Below are 17806 nucleotides of genomic sequence, written 5' to 3' on the forward strand. Positions count from 1 at the left end.
AGAACCTGCCGCTCTGGAAACTTCATCAACAGAGTTCGAATTAAGTTTTACAGAAATGCTGGTATTGGAAGTTAAGGTGGACAAGACAGTCTCCAGCTTCTTCTGGGTATCTGCAGACTGCGGTGTCTTGAGGGTGCTTGACACTTTTGAGATAAAATCTCGTTGAAGCCTTAAGTGGGATAAATAATTAAAGTGCCCCTAAAGTAAAGGTGGATGAGGCAAAAGATAGCTTCCCAAATCGATCCAATGCCACAGACTCCCAATTGGGGGGGGGGGGGTGGCTGCTTCCACCACAACAGCATCAATGGTGGGACCTTTGCTCCAATGAGGCCTGTCTTTCTGGGGGGGGGGGGGCAAAAACGTTGTCTGGCTTCCTCAGAATTGGTTCTACAGTGTTGGGCTCCTTCCACGCCCTCTGGATCACCATATCTACGAGGGCATCCATAGGGGGAACCACCCAGGGCATGGATGGGCCTACACCAAAGGTCTCCAGAAAAACTGACTCCTCCGGAGAGGGGGCTCTGGTGGTCCAGCCCCCATGCTTGTGAAGCAGCCCCAGTAAATTGCCAAAAGTCACATCATTCATGTAGGGATTCGAGGGAACCCTCTCCTTCCTCGAGGTCAGTGTCTTAGGCTTGGAATTCCTCTAGAAAATACAAGTGCTTCCTCTTGCACTTTCTTTTCCCCAAAATCTCCCACTCTGATGAAGCTGGGAAAGAGTGGGGAAGTACCTCAAAGGGGGTAGCCTGGAAGCTAGCTGGCACAGGCTGTCTGGAAGCAACCTGATTACTGGTCAGAGGAACAGATGAAAATAGGGAGAGGGCGTCAGCTAGATATATCTGGCCTTTCTCTCTAGCTGAGAACATCCTCTCCACAACGAAGGCTGAGGACAAAGTGGGCCTCTTGAATCTGAGGATCCTGGAACCCAAAGGTACCAAAGACAATCTCGGACCTGAATGGGCAGCTTGTAGACCCGATGTTGAGACTGCAGCTGATCCACCTAATGATTTTATTTATTTATTTATTTAACATTTGTTGATTGGGAAAGTCCGACTAGGACACAGCCTATTTTCAGCAGAGACCCAGGGAGAAACACTTCAGACGCATGTCTTTAGAATGTGGAAGGAAACCAGAGTACCTGGAGGAAACCCATGTGAATGCAGGGAGAACGTACAAACTCTGCACAGAAGGCATGCCAGCCGAGAATCAAACCAAAGAACCTCTTGCTGTGAGGCAACAATGTTAACCACTGTGCCGCCCAGGATAAACCTCCGAGAAGAAGCAATGACCCTGAGGTGAGAACAGTCGACCCCAACCCAGAAACTCCAGTGTCAACACCATGGCTCTGAGGTGCCAATGACCCTGAACATGTCTGTGTCGAAACTACCAAGGAACAGGATGGAACCTAAGACCACCGGACTGCGTGCTCCGATCCAGAGGCTGGAAATACAACCAGTCCCTAAGATTTCAGATCCAAAGGGGCTGACAGAAGAAATCAGAAAGATGGAGCTGAGGGTCCCACAATCTATGCTGGACCTAAGGGGATAAGTGCCAGTTGCATCTGTGCCTGCAAAAAAAGACCAAAGCTCTTGTATATAGAGCAGCCAGAGTTCAAATGCTCTGGACAGAGGAATAAACAAATGTGAGGTGTGCAACCTGTGAGGGCAGTTTATGCCCACAGGAGATGCACTTTTTAAATCTCTTATCCATTCTTACCACCTAAATACAAACACACAAAAGTAGAGTTCTGTACTCTTACCATAAATGTAGATGTTCGAGTGTATTCACTGTTGCAGTCATTACATTTGGGCAATCTGCTGGCAGGTTGCCCTCAGTTAGCCTGATTAACAAAGTCTTGGGTCCTGTGTCAGCTGCTGTCCCTTCTTCCAGGACAACAGGTCGTCAGGGGTATAAAACATGCAGCCAACACCATTACATCAGTTTTTCCTGCCCCAGATGTCAGGCGCCCCCCAAATGGGGAGCAAATAAAATTAAAAGCACAAAAATATACCTCCAACCAAAAGCAAATACACCAAAAAGGCTTTTAAGCACACTAAAAGAAAGTAGAGGTATAGTAAGAGAAAAACAGGGGGCTGGAGGGAGGGTAACCAGGACTGCAACAGTGAATACACTCGAACATCTACATTTATGGTAAGTGTACACAACTGTACTATGTTCTTCGTGTTTCACTGTTTCAGTCATTACATTTGGGTAGATTCCCAAAGCTATGGTTGGGAGAATGGATTTATACAGCATTAGGACCAGCTATAAGGCCCTGCAAGACTGCAGTGGCAAAGCCAGCAATGGATTTAGAGAAAATTGGTAAATGGCAATGCTTTGTGAAAGTATGCACTGAACTCCAGGTAGCAGCTTCTAGAATATCCCTGGTAGGAACACCTCTGAGAAAGGTTGCAGAAGTAGATGCAGCCCTGGTGGAATGAGATCTGATCCCCTGGGGGATAGGTTTTCCATGGGGCTTATAGCAGAAATGAAGGCAATGACTTATCCATTTAGAAATGGTTTGTTTTGAAATAGCCTTCCCCTCTGCCCCAGTAGCAAATGCCACTAGCAATTGCTCAGATTTTCTTTGAAATTTTGTTCTGTCCAAGTAGAATCTAAGTTGTCTGTGCATGTCAAAGGAATGCAGAATCCATTCCCCTTTGTTTTGTGGATTGGGGTAAAAGGTTGGCAAATTAATGCACTGGTTAAGAGCCACACTGGAAACCACCTTGGGCATGAAGGATGGATTGGTCCTCAGAGATGCCCTGTCCGCATGAAAGATGATGAAAGGCTCCACTGCCATAAGGGCCTGTAATTCAGATATCCTTCTAGCTGAAGTGATTGCTAAGAGGAAGGCTGTTTTCCAAGAAAGAAATGTTAAGTCTGCAGTAACAGCTGGCTCGAAAGGAGTAAAGTGAGCTTTTCCAAAACAAAGTTAAGGTCCCAGGCAGGGGTAGGAGCTCTCCTGGGTGGCCTCAAGTATCTTTGCCCCTCTGAGATACTGTTTGAGCAGGGGTTGAGAAAAGAGGGGTAGTTCTCTGTTATAGTGAGCTGAAATAGCTGAAGCATGGATTTTAATAGAGGAAAAAGACAGGTCCTTGTGAAACATCTCAGTTAAATATTGCAAAATCTGAGGTAAACTGGGCGTTGCTGTGCTCATCCCTAAAGATTCGTAACAGGCACAGAATATTTTCCATTTGTCAGCATAAGATTTTCTAGTACTAGGTCTTCTCGCCTCCAAGATGACATCCATCACAGGTTTGCTGAGGGATGCTAAGGGTGAATTTAAGTGATTAGCCAAGCTGCAAGGTTCAATGTTGGGAGCTGAGGGTGCAGAATTTGGTTCTTCTGCTGAGACAATAAGGAAGGTGTCTGAGGCAGGTGCCATGGAGATATTTGTGACACACTGCGCAGGAGTAAGTACCAGTGTTGGTGTAGCCAGTCTGGAGCAATCAAAATCATTTTTGGTTTGTCCCGTTTGACTTTTAGCAGAACTTTGGAGAGCAGAGGCAGAGGGGGAAAGGCATAGACTGATAGGTTTTTCCAGCTGAAGGACAAAGCATCCACTTTCCAGGCTTTTTTTGTGAGGTGTCCTTGTGCAAAATTTGTCCAACTGGTAGTTCTGGGGGGAAGCAAATAGATCTACATCTGGGCTCCCCCATTTGCTTGTCAATCCATGGTTCCAGTTTCCACTCGTGTGGGTCCATGAGATTTCTGCTTAGTCTGTCTGCCAGTGTATTCAGTTTTCCTGGCAGGAATTGAGCTTGTAGTTGCACTTGGTAGCTCAAGGCCATGTTCCATAAGGCCATGGCTATTCTGTAGAGGGGGTAGGAATGTGTACCCTCCTGCTTGTTTATGTACCACATTACCGTGGTGTTGTCTGTCTTTACCATTAGTTGTCCGGGATTAATGTAGTCCTTGAAGGCTGTCAGAGCATTCTGTACAGCTAACATTTCTTTTTGATTGATATGTAGGTGCATTTGATTTGGGTTCCATTTGCCCTGAATGCACTTCCCTGTCAGGTGAGCCCCCCATGCATAGTTTGATGCATCTGTAGTTAGGGTTTGGGCGGCAGGGGGTATTGTGAATGGCAGTCGCTTGTTTTGGTGGCAGGCCTCTGCCCACCATAGGAACTCCAGGCATAGGCAAGGTATGATAGGAATCAATGTTTCCAGGCTGTGACAATGATGACTCCATAGACTTTTTAAGTATCACTGAAGTTTCTTGCATATGGAATTAGAAGAATGCAGGAGGCCATGAACCCCAAGGCTTGCAGTATTTGTCTTGCAGATAGCTGGGTTTTTGTGGCCACTTGTTTGAAGTAAGTTACCAAATGAATTTGCTTTTCCGGCGTGAGGAAAGCCATCTGGGCAGTTGTATTCAAGCTTGCACCCAGGAATGTAATCTGTTGAGAGGGTGCCAGTTGTGATTTCTTTTTGTTTAAGGTATACCCTAGACAAGTCAGAACCCATTTTACAAACGCCAGATGATTTATAAGTATGGCCTGGTTTTCTGCCTGAATTAGACAATCGTCCAGGTATGGATATATTTGAATATTTCTTTGCCTGCAAAATGCAATTACTGGAGCCAGGCACTTTGTGAATACCCTGGGCACAGTAGACAAGCCAAAGGGCAGTGCAGAGAACTGATAATGCAAGTAGCCTGCTTTGAAGCGTAGGTATCTTCTGCAAGATTCCCTGAGTGGGATATGCAGGTAAGCTTCTTTTAAATCTAGAGTTGCCAACAAGGCATCTTTGCCTAGCATTGGAAGTAACTGGTGAAGATCAGCATCTTGAATTTTGGAATGTCCAGAAAGGTGTTTAGAGAAGACAGGTCCAGAATTGGACGCCATGATTTGTCTTTTCTGGGTACCAGGAAAAGCCCAGAATAGAAACCTTGTCACTTTTCCTCTTCTGGTACCGGTTGAAAAGCCCCCATGTTTAAGAGGGGAAAGTACTTGTTTCTGAGCCTCTGCCCACTGATATGGGGGCAGGTCTGGCCACCCGTTTGGTGTTAGCAATGTGTGGAAATTAAATCTGTATCCCTGGGACACTATATTTAAAACCCATTTGTCCTGGGTTATGAGTTCCCAGTTTTTTGCATGAAGAGCAATTTTTCCCCCCTAAGGGGTTGCTAAAAGTTAAGTGTTTGGTAATTTTAAAGGAAAGTTATTGACACTGTTTACCATAGGGGGGTGTCTTGTTATTTCCAGATTTGGAAGTGGAGGCCCCCCATTGCTTAGTTCTGAGTCCCTTGGGATTGAAACCTGGTGCTTTTGGTGTGTCTGGGTTTGGCTTGAGTGGATCTGGAAGGAGCTGGAAAGGACCGATTATTAGTAGGCCAGCGCCTACTAAATCTTGGAGGTTGCACTTGTAAGAAATATTTTACAGTTTGCATAGATTTAGCTTTATCTTCCACCTTTTTTTAGAACTTCTTCAGCCTTATTGCCAAACAGGTGGTCCTGATTTAAAGGGGCATCCAACAGTTTTGCTTTAACATGATCAGGCAGAAATTGCTCCTTAAGCCAAGCATGCCTTCTAAGCACAGACCCAGTAACAGCAGCCCTGCAAAAGGCCTCTAAAGAATCAAAACCACATTGCAAAGTATGTTTTCCAACTTGTTCAGCAGAATGCAATAAATCCTGTAAATCTTTATTTTCCACACAGTCAGAAATCAACATAATTTTCTTTTTGAGCAGTCCCATAATATGCTGTTGATATTTTAGCATATGAAATTAGCAGTTTAAAGCCCTGATTGCCAAGGTTGCAGAAGTATAAACCTTTTTACCCCATCTATCCAGCGCCCTGGAATCTCCATCAGAAGGGGTAGGATTTTTTGCAGTAGAAGCCTTAATGCCCTTGGGCCCCTGAGAAATGGTTTCTGGATCCGCAGCAGGATTTCTGAAAAGGAACTTGAGACTCAGGAACCCTGTAGTATCTGTCAGGTTTACTGGGAGCCGGAGGCAGGGAATCGGGGGCCATACTGGATTCTGAAAACACATCATCAACAATGTCTAGTATAGGAGGTATAGCCAAAGGCCTATGCAGAGGTAGAAAAAGGAAATCCCTAAGCCTCTTTTTAGATTCAGAAAATTCCTGACTTTCCCAATGGAAATGCTCCCTTAAGGTATGTAAAGTTTCCCCAAAAGAAAAATCCTCAGGAGGAGAAGCAGAGGGAATGGAATTCTCTGCAACAGAATCCTCATAAGTAGGTATGGACAAATCTAGGTCATTGGAAGAATTAGAAGAAACAGTGTCCTGATCAAAACAATCATAATCAAGCTCAGTCCTAGGCCTCTTAGAAGGAAAGGGGGGGGGTTGACTACCCCTGATTAGAGTAAAAAGATCTTCAGCCATTTTGATCATTTGATTTTTAGGCATAGGGGCCTGAACATGTGAACTAGGCATTGTTTTTTTAGACATAGATCGAGATTTAGGCCTTAGAATAGAAGGTGGAGTTGGTTTAATATGCAAGTCTGTAGGCCTAAATACATCCTCAGAAGCCGGTGCCTGCACAGCGGCTCCGGACCCATCCAAGGTAGAGACATCCGCAGGTTCCATAGGAGAAGCATCTTGCGGCATACCGGACACTGAATGGGTCTCAGTAGAGGCCTGCGAGTCAGAAGTAGCGGATATTAGGGGCTGCGAAAGCACCTCACTGAGTACCGGCGAACTGGCGACCGGCTTAGGAAAAGCGTTGTTGGCAGTTATGGACCTCGACGGCCGGTTTCGATCTTTTTCTTTGCGTTTTTTCAGAATTCCGGTAGTCGGATGGCTAACCGACGACATTTCTGGATAATTAAACCTAGAACCAAAATATTTAGAGGCAAAAATGTACCAATGACGGATACTGCGCTGATTAAATAAAGCACAAAACCGACAGCAAGGTACATCGTGGTCAGGGCTTAGGCAAGGAATACAGTACAAATGAAAATCTTTATGAGGTATTTGCTTTCCACAAGTAATGCAATTATTAACTTTTACTGACATCGGTAATGAGAAAGAAAAAGTTTCCCCAACGGGGTACTTAGCTTTAAGTTAAAGACTTCGGATCTGAAACTCGGAAACGAAAATTTCAGGAGTCGGCTGACCGGAACTTGCGAACTGCTTCTGCTTCGGGCACTGCACGGCAAGAAAGATTGATGTAACGGCGTCGGCTGCATGTTTTATACCCCTGACGACCTGACGTCATGGAAGAAGGGACAGCAACCGACACAGGACCCAAGACTTTGTTAATCAGGCCGACTGAGGGCAACCTGCCAGCAGATTACCCAAATGTAATGACTGCAACAGTGAAACACAAAGAACATCACACACAATTCTAAAAAATAGAAAGGTCCTAACAATGGGGGGGGGCAGACAAAACATGGATCTAAGCTTCCTAATCTAATGTAAAAAACTGCCTTACTCAACCTAAAACCTTATCTGTAGCTAACAAGAAACAAACTGAACACTACTATGAGGGGTAAGGGAAAAGAAATCTCACCAAGATCTCAAGAAAACACAAAGCACCTATCAGAGCCAAGGACCAAGCTGCAGACCAAGAATGACAGCAAACTAGATCTGGGGAGCTGATGGAGAAAAGGAGAGTTATGGGATGCAGAGCCAAAACAGGCTATAGACTTTAGAACTGGCCTGTTTCAGATCCAAGTCCCACAGGTTGAATACAGACAGAGCAGACAAGATCAGACAATCTGACTCACGGGTAAAATTTATGAGTTAGGAACCAAAGGAGCAAAATGCACTTTTGTCACACTGAAAACATTGTCATACAAAGTTTTCAAAACCTTATATGCTGAAACATATGCTTCTTTTACTTGCTTAATTAAACAGTAGTCTGTTAATAAATCAACTGCAATACCTTTGATTTTAGGAGCAAATCTTCCTTGGTAACCTCTCCAATGGAGTCCAGATGTGGGCAAAGTTCAACGTTATCCATAACTCTCACTACCTCACCTAAAAACAGAGAAAACATCACATATTAACTAAATGCTGCACTTTTACCACCTCTGGCAGACACTCTTTTCAGATCATTTTCTTTTTTTACTCCTTTAAAATCTGTGCTTTCTGCCCACATAAATAAATATATATTTTTTTAAAATGACTACTGCATCAGCAATCACCAATACTTATTTATGCAATTTAACTGGGGTAAAACACTGATCCCACTGAACCAATTTCAGTCTGAGCTCAGAAGGTGAACACACATCAAGTAGAAAAATAATTTATAAAATAAAAAGCACACTAAAATAAAAGTATTGTTAATGCACAATAGAAAAAAAAAAGACTTTTGCACTCAACCTGTAATGAAAGTGAAACCCAGAGAACAAAAAACAATACTACACACAAATCTGAAATGTTAAGAGCAGATGTAAACATTAGTAAAGCCCAACAAAAGTACTATACTAACAATTTACATTTCACTATTATCACAAACTTGTAGGTCAGATAATGATTTAACACGATTAATGAAAAATATTACACTGTTGGAAATCAATGAATTTCAGTGACAGTTTTTACACGGAGAAATATAATGGTCTTTCCATACATAACAGATTTGTTTCAACACATGGATGACAAGAAATTAATCTTGACAGCGAAGCAAAGCTTAAAAGGTGAATCTTGACATCCATCCAGAGAAGACAAGTCAGTCAGCTACGACCAGAGAGAGATCAGAATTATTTGTAGTAAATGCAGCTTTTATTTCTTCAGTGTACTACTACTAGTTGCAGGAAAAAAGCAGAGAGGTGCTAACACATTTTGAAAGCTATAAATACACTTAGTGCTGTCACACAGACAACCAAAGCTTTAAAAGCAGTTAAAAGATTTAACCCTGCCACACACTTTTGTTACTTGCATGACAGCGCATTACAGCTTTTAAAGTTCTAAAGCTGCTGCCAACATTATTCATTGAGGAGTGTTCAAAGTGCTGCAGTGTGAAACCTAATCATAACAGCATGAATGTGCTTAAAAAAAAGTCATGTATGTACTTAGCATAAAGATAAACCCATGTTGTCTCATTCTCATCCGGTTCAATGTTGGGCTGTCATTTACTTCCAGAGCTCTAGATCCAAGGCTCTAACTCCTTCCCCACCCATAATTCTCTTCTAAACTACCTCAGATCAAGTTTCAGATCTATTTTTGTGTGATGTAATGTCCGGGACAGATTCACAAACTACCTAAAAGGCATCTGAGTGGTATCAAAGAAGGCCATTCCTAAGTATAATGAAAAAAAAGATGCACATGCTCTGGATTGCACATACAATTTGTAATGAGATACAAATATGCAATCTGTGGACCATGATGCTGCTGCACAAATGTCATCAATGAGAACCCTCTTTGTAAATGCCATAGAGGTAGCTATCGCCTAGTGGAGAGCTTTTGGTTTTGGATATAGCAGTAAACTCCAGTCACTCTATACAAAGGAAATACACACTGAAAGCAATTTAGAAATTGTGACTTTTGATACATTTCTTCATGGTTTTATTTTAGAAAAGGATATAAAACATTGATCTGACTTTCTTATATCTTCAGTATAGTGTAAGTAGAACCTGAGCTGTCTGTGAACATCCAGTGGATGCAGCAGATGTTCTCCTTTGTTTGAGAAACTGGGAAAAAGAACTGATTCAAATTTGCTTTGCATGTATTCTTTAGAAGAAAATATGGATTAGTTCTCATGGTTACTCAAGTGTTCATGGTTACTCAAGTGTTGATGAAAAATGAGGAAAGGTGGCTTGCATGATAGTGCTTGCTATTCAGAAATCCGTCTAGCAGATGTAAACGCAATCAGAAAAATGATCCTCCAAGAGAGATACGCAAGATCCACTGAGGCTGCAGGTTCAAATGGTTTTGGAGTTGGGGCTTGAAGCATGACCATGACTTCCCATGGAGGAACTGGATCCCTAAATGGGTGGGTTTAGCAGAAATGTTCCTTTAAGAAAAGTGGAGGAATCATTATATCCTACTGTGAAAATTTGAGATAGCAACCATTTGCATTTTGAAAGTAGATAAACTCAACCCTTGGTGAAAGAGTTCTGAAAGAAAATCCAAAATTGATGGGAGAGGAGCAGTGAAGGGCTCCAATCCCCTTAATGAGACTCAGACAGAAAATCTTTTCTACTTGCTCTGATAAATCTTTTCAGTTGACTGTTTTTGTGAGGAAGAAATAATGTGAATCACCAATGAGGAAAGCCTGGCATCTCTGGCTATTGATAAATTTGAAGAAATCATGCAGTCAACTTTAGGGTTTGGTAGAGGCAACTCAGATGAGTGACTCAGAAGATCAGGACTGGGATCGAGCACCCAGGGTGGAGCTATTAAATGAAGCCAAAGGAAGGGGTACCAAACCTGCCAAAGCCAGAAAGGAGCAATAAGGATCACCTTGGTCTTGCGCCTTGCGGCTTTTTGAATGAATTTTGTCAACAGGGTATAGGTGGAAAGCAGCAGAGGAGAAGGTCAAGTGTGGGCTACAGCATCTCACTGTGACTGTCCTTATGGAGGGATTAGGGCAAAATAACTGCTGCACTTATTTAAGTCTGAGGCAAAGAGGTCACAGCAAGGTTGGCCCTAGTGGATGAAAATTTTTTGCTACCACTGCCTGGTTGAGAGACCACTCAAGAGGCAATAGGATCAACCTACTCAACTTGCCTGCTAGTACAATCTCCATCGTGTTCCCCTTTGTTTGTTGATGTACCATACCACTTACACTGTCCATCTAGAAGGATATTACATCTGTGGTTAGGCAGTCCTGAAAAACCTGCAATGATAAAAAGACTTCTTTCATCTCCAAGATACTGATGTGAAAGTTGGCCTCTACAGATGATAAAGCACCCTGAACGGTCTTCTCCATGAAATGTTCCCCCCACCTGACCTAGAAGGGAAGCATCCAATGTTACTGTGGCCTGGGTATCCCTTCTATGACTGATGGAGAGGTTATCCACCATTGTACATGATCTCTGCAAATTTATGAGACAATTTCGACATGGAGGGGTTGAAGGCTCCGTGACCACTGGATTGAGACAATCCATTGTAACATTCTCATGTGGTATCTCACTAGTGAAACTAAAGTGATGTTAGAGGCCATCAGACCAAACAAATGGACACTCGACCTTGCATGTGGATAAAAATGCTGAATTGCTCAAGAAGCAGGTAGTATTAAGGATAGCACTCTTGCTTCTGAGAGTCTGGCAATTTGAAGAACTGTGTTGGTATGACATCTTATAAATTCTATCTGCTCTGTGGGAAATGTTCACTTTTTGCATGATTCACTGTGAATTCTAACAGATCTGTAAAGTGGAGTAGTATTGCCTGTTGTTTTAGCAGCAGACCCCAGGAAGTAGCAATTAGGAGGCAATTGCATAGATATGGGAAAACCTGGATATGCAGTGAGAGGTAAGCGGCTTCCACTGCCATACTCTTCGTGAACATCCAGGGGGTTGTGGTATGACGGAAAGGCAGTGTTCTGAACTGAAAAATCAGTGGCCCCCAGCCAAAAACTCATATCTCCAGGATCAACTCTTTATACGATCGTAGGTACCCTGAAGATCTGTAGAGCACATCCAATCATCCTTCCTCAACAGAGGTAATATGGACTGTCGAAAATAACACCAGAAACCAGTACTGTTAACACAAATAGAGGCAGCACAGTGTCAAGCAGGATCCCGTTTATTCAAACTAAATAAAAAATAAAAATCCAATAAATACTAAGCGCTTTCACCCATAACCACAGTGGGCATCTTCAGAGTACGATAGACATGAAATACAACCTCCTAATAAAAACAGTAAGAAACCCAACGCCCTAATGCAGCAACCAATAAATGACTCCAATTAATTAATGTAATTAGATACATTAGTTAAACTTCACATTGTTCTATTTAAAATGCAACAGAATAAAACAGAATAAAAAATGATCTAAGAATATTGTAGTTGAAGTCATATCTATATACATTAACAATGAATTTGTCTTACTGTGTATGATAATATTGAATATATGATATAATATAAATTCTACAATATAATATATATAATATATTGTTTCTTCATACTATCACATAAATAAAATAGCAGTTATTAAACAATTAATGTGTTGATAAAACATTAAAAACTTTAAGCTTAAAAATGTGTATAAATATGTAAATAAATAAATAATTAAATACAAATCCATAAAAAAACACCACATAGCAGATGTATCAAATAAATCATATACAATAGGATTTATGTTTTAATATGCTGGCAGTGGAGATGTGGTCATTGATTCCTGGTGGGTTGGTGGCATCCAATCTCAATTGCCATAGACAGTCTTTGGCTTCCAATAACTTTTTCTCATCACCCCCTATTTTATTGTTTGGAATTCTATCAATTACAAAAAATATAAATCTCTTGAATTGATTACATTTCTGGCTGTGTGTATATAATGAACTCACTGGTTTTTTGTTCTTGATGTCCCTTATGTGTTCCAGTATTCGTTCCCTAAGTTTCCTGATGGTCTTCCCTACATAATATGTGGAGCAACTTGTACATGTCGCTATATAAACCACCATCTTGGTGTTGCAGTTGCAATAACCAGGACATCTAATAGTTCTCCCATAGTTCTGAACTACTACATAGGGTCCATCATTTATAAACTTGCAAATACTACATAGGCCACATTTACTCATTTTTGACATTTTGTGTATATTCTTATTGGTACCTGTCTCTAATAATTGCTTCAAATTCATACCCCTACTGTATGTTATCTTGGGGTAACTACCAATAATATCCGTGAGTTCTGTTTTGTTCTTAAAAACACTAAGCCATGTCTCCTGTACTATATTAGAAATTTCAGATGCTGTTTCATTACATGGAAGTATCAACACATCCCTTTTCTTTCTCATTTCATTTATTGGTGTAGCACTATCTATTCCAAATTATCACCTCTTTTTTAATGTTGTACAATAATTCCTGAGGATAACCCTTATCACAAAACATATTAATTAGTTTATCAACTTCATCTTGAAATAACCTATCATCACTCACTATTCTAGATAGTCTGACCATCTGCCCTTTTACTAAGTTCTTTTTTTGAAATTGGGGATGGCAGCTATCATAGTGCAGGAATGAATTTGAATATGTCTTCTTTCGGAATATGTTGGAATCAATTCAAACCCCTTCTATACAGAATAACATATCTAAATATTCACATCTATTGTCATAAATCATACTGGTAAATTTCAAGAAGGTGGTGGTAGTACCCAAAAACTCCATAAATTCCTGGATTTCTTCGTTGTTCCCTTTCCAAAAAATAAGTATGTCATCCAGGTATCGTAAATATAATGCTATTTTGGACCAATAAACAGAGGTGAAAAGGAACCGTGTTTCCCAGAATGCTAGTACCAAATTAGCATATATAGGGGCACATATAGCACCCATCGCCACCCCTGTACTCTGTAGTACTCACCATCAAGAAAGATAAAATTGTTGTTTAAAACCATTTCTGTAAGTTTCACTATAAGCTTACTCTTAACAGTGTGCATGTTTCCAAATCTTAATAAACTTGCTTCAAACATTTCTAATCCTAAGGCATGTGGTATAACAGAAAATAAATTAATAACATCTATTGTGACCATAATTGTGTCAGAGTTGACGTCAGATGAGTGTTGTCTTACAACATCAAGGCAGTGCCAGGAGTCTTGAGTATGTGGGGTTACTGGCTCAGAATGCCCATACAGTGAAAATCCACATATGAGGCCATAGCTTCTGTTTTAGAACCTTTGGCTGAAACTATGGGCCTGAAAGGTTGATTATTCACATCTTTGTGGATTTTGGGAATGCCAAAGATGGATGGTGTAGTTGGTATCTCAACCATCAGATAATCATATTCTTCTTTGGTTAATACCCCATCCATCAAAAATTCATGTAACTGCCAGTCAAGTTTGATGTATGCCCAGTACACCTCATACTTAGAAACCTTTTCGTATGTGTTGTTGTCACTTAGCATAAATGTCATTTTACTCAAATAGTCCGTGTTGGACATAACTACTACCCCGCCACCCTTGTCCGGTTTTATTACCCTTTATTTATCTGTTGAGGTTAATTCCTTTAAACAGAATCTTTCTGCTGAGGTCAAATTATCATGTGCAGTAATCTCCTTCTTAACACATCTACGTATTTGTGTTTCACATAAAATTTCAAAAAGAATAATCATGGGATTTTGCGGGGGTATAAAAGTGCTTGTTCTTTTTAATGTCAATAATCTATCATCTGTCATAGGACTAGTGTTGTTGGCAAAAAAACATTTTCAAATTCAACAATCTAATATACAGTCTGAAATTAATCAAGATTTTGCCTATCATATTTAAATTGATGGATGAAAGTAAACCCTTTCTTTAATAATGTAATAAGACTGGATGTAAGATCATTTCCAGTATAATTGTAAATAGAAAAAACACCATTTTTTATTACAAAACAAGATTGTTTAAGCAGACACATTTCATCAGTATCTGACACGGTGTTATAATCTACTATATCATTGTTAACAGTAAAATCTGATGGTATAAGTGTTGAATCATTGCCATGCATAAAGTCAAAAAATTGCTCATCAGAAGAAACCGTATCACCCTGCCCTGGGCAACCAGTGGAAGTTCCTGTATGTATATTAGCCCAGGTATCGTTAGGGTGTCCAGCAAAATCAAATTCTGCACCTATCTGTTGTTGTATTGTGTTGTCATACACAATGTTGTGGGGTGCCTTTGACTGAACCGGTGACCCCCTGATCCCTCGTAGTTAACCCTGCTGGTGTTGTTGGCCCTATCGGTCACGAATCCGGTTGGACCGCCTGAGAGGTTGCTGTTCTAAAAAAAACTTCTTCCTCCTCTATGTTATTAACCCTGGCATGGGTCATATTAGGTTCCCTCATAATGGTTTCTGTTGAGGGTGTATTGCGAGTGTCAGTTCTATCATTTCCTAACATTTGCCTTCTATTCTTAAAGGCTTTAAAATGTGCATAAGCTCTGTTGTTAGCATATTCATTTGAATCATACAAGAGCTTGTTGTTTTTAATTTCAAGCTCCTTGTTCACAAAATTATCCATGTCTTTTAAAATATTCTCAAAATGAAACTTATTAAAATCAAAAAGTAAATCATTAGTTATGCTTGTATTTAACACCAAAAGCTGTTCCCTTAATGTAACGCACAATACACCCTCAACAGAAACCATTATGAGGGAACCCAATATGACCCACGCCAGGGTTAATAATAGAGAGGAGGAAGAAGTTTTTTAGAACAGCAACCTCTCAGTCGGTCCGACCAGATTCGCGACCAATATCAGGGCCAACAACACCAGCAGGGTTACTATGAGGGATCAGGGGGTCACCAGTTCAATCAAAGGCACCCCACGACATCTTGTATGACAACACGATACAACAACAGACAGGTGCAGAATTTGATTTTGCTGGACACCCTAACGATACCTGGGCTAATATACATACAGGAACTTCCACTGGTTGCCCAGGGCAGGGTGATATGTTTTTTCTTCTGATGAGTAATTTTTTGACTTTATGCACGACAATGATTCAACACTTATACCATCAGATTTTACTGTTTACAATGATATAGCAGATTATAACACCATGTCAGATATTGATGAAATGTGTCTGCTTAAACAATCTTGTTTTGTAAAAGAAAATGGTGTTTTTTCTATTTACAATCATACTGGAAATGATCTTACATCCAGTCATATTACATTATTAAAGAAAGGGTTTACGTTCATCCCTCAATTTAAATATGACATAGGCAAAATCTTGATTAATTTCAGACTGTATATTAGATTGTTAAATATGAAAATGTTTTTTGCCAACAACTCTAGTCCTATGACAGATGATGGATTATTGACATTAAAAAGAACAAGCACTTTTATACCCCCGCAAACTCCCATGATACATCTTTTTGAAATTTTATGTGAAACACAAACACGTAGATGTGTTAAGAAGGAGATTACTGCACATGATAATTTGACCACAGCAGAAAGATTCTGTTTAAAGGAATTAACCTCAACAGATAAATATAGGGTAATGAAACCAGACAAGTATGGCGGGGTAGTGGTTATGTCTAACACAGACTATTTGAGTAAAATGACATTTATGCTAAGTGACAACAACACATAAGAAAAGGTTTCTAAGTGTGAGGTGTATAGGGCATACACCAAACTTGACTGGCAGTTACATGAATTTTTGATGGATGGGGTATTAAACAAAGAAGAATATGATTATCTGATGGCTGAGATACCGACTACACCATCAATCTTTGGCATGCCCAAAATCCACAAAGATGTGAATAATCCACCTTTCTGGCCCACACTTTCAGCCAAAGGTTCTAAAACAGAAGCCATGGCCTCATATGTGGATTTTCACTGTAAGGGCATTCTGAGCCAGTTACCCCACATACTCAAAGACTCCTGGCACTGCCTTAATGTTGAGACAACACTCATCTGACATCAACTCTGATACAATTATGGTCACAATAGATGTTATTAATTTATTTTCTGTTATATCACATGCCTTAGGATTAGAAATGTTTGAAGCAAGTTTATTAAGATTTGGAAACATGCACACTGTTAAACGTAAGCTTATAGTGGAGTTACAAAAATGGTTTTAAACAACAATTTTATCTTTCTTGATAGTGAGTACTACAAACAGAGTACAGGGGTGGTGATGGGTGCTAGATGTGCCCCTATATATGCTAACTTGGTACTAGCAATTTGGGAAACACAATTCCTTTTCACCTCTGTTTATTGGTCCAAAATAGCATTAAATTTACGATACCTGGACATAATTATTTTTTTGGAAAGGGAACAAAGAAGAAATCCAGGAATTTATGGAGTTTTTGGGTACTACCACCACCTTCTTGAAATTCACCAGTATGATTTATGACAATAGATGTGAATATTTAGATATATTATTCTATACAGAAGAAGATAGAATTGATTCCAACATATTCTGAAAGAAGACCTATTCAAATTCATTCCTGCACTGTGATAGCTGCCATCCCCAATTTCAAAAAAATGAACTTAGTACAATGGTAGACGGTCAGACTATCTAGAATAGTGAGGGATGACAGGTTATTTCAAGATGAAGTTGATAAACTAATTAATATGTTTTGTGATAGGGGTTATCCTCAGGAATTATTGTACAACATTAAAAAAGAGGTGATGGTTAAAAGAAATCAAATATATAAACCTATTATTAAATTTGGAATAGATAGTGCTACACCAATCAATGAAATGAGAAAGAAAAGGGATGCGTTGATACTTCCATTTAATGAAACAGCATCTGAAATTTCTAATATAGTACAGGAGACATGGCTTAGTGTTTTTAAGAACAAAACGGAACTCATGGATATTATTGGTAGTTACCTCAAGATAACATATAGTAGGGGTATAAATTTGAAGCAATTATTAGAGACAGGTACCAATAAGAATATACACACAATGTCAAAAATGAGTAAATGTGGTCTATGTAGTACTTGCAAGTTTATAAATGATGGACCCTATGTAGTAGTTCAGAACTACGGGAGAACTATTAGATGTCCTGGTTATTGCAACTGCAACACCAAGATGGTGGTTTAGATAGCGACATGTACAAGTTGCTCCACATATTATGTAGGAAGACCATCAGGAAACTTAGGGAACGAATACTGGAACACACAAGGGACATCAAGAACAAAAAAACAGTGAGTTCATTATATACACACTGCCAGAAATGCAATAAATTCAAGAGATTTAAATTTTTTGTAATTGATAGAATTCCAAACAATAAAAATGGGGGTGATGAGAA

The 17806-nt window shown here is 40.1% G+C and overlaps 1 protein-coding gene across 5 annotated transcripts in view; it reads right to left on the reverse strand.

The window, feature by feature from the left end:
* USP20 (ubiquitin specific peptidase 20) overlaps positions 1 to 17806 on the reverse strand; it is a 5014215-nt gene that overhangs the window by 4822520 nt on the left and 173889 nt on the right. For all 5 annotated transcript variants that reach the window (XM_044058629.1, XM_044058630.1, XM_044058628.1 and 2 more), the window contains exon 2: positions 7861 to 7955. In XM_044058629.1, coding sequence (XP_043914564.1) covers positions 7861 to 7938 — 78 coding nt within the window. In that variant the 5' untranslated portion in view covers positions 7939 to 7955. The remainder of the gene's footprint in view (positions 1 to 7860; positions 7956 to 17806) is intronic.

Source organism: Protopterus annectens, chromosome 16.part0, assembly GCF_019279795.1.
Source record: "Protopterus annectens isolate FY-2018-M chromosome 16.part0, PAN1.0, whole genome shotgun sequence".
Taxonomy (NCBI): domain Eukaryota; kingdom Metazoa; phylum Chordata; order Ceratodontiformes; family Protopteridae; genus Protopterus; species Protopterus annectens.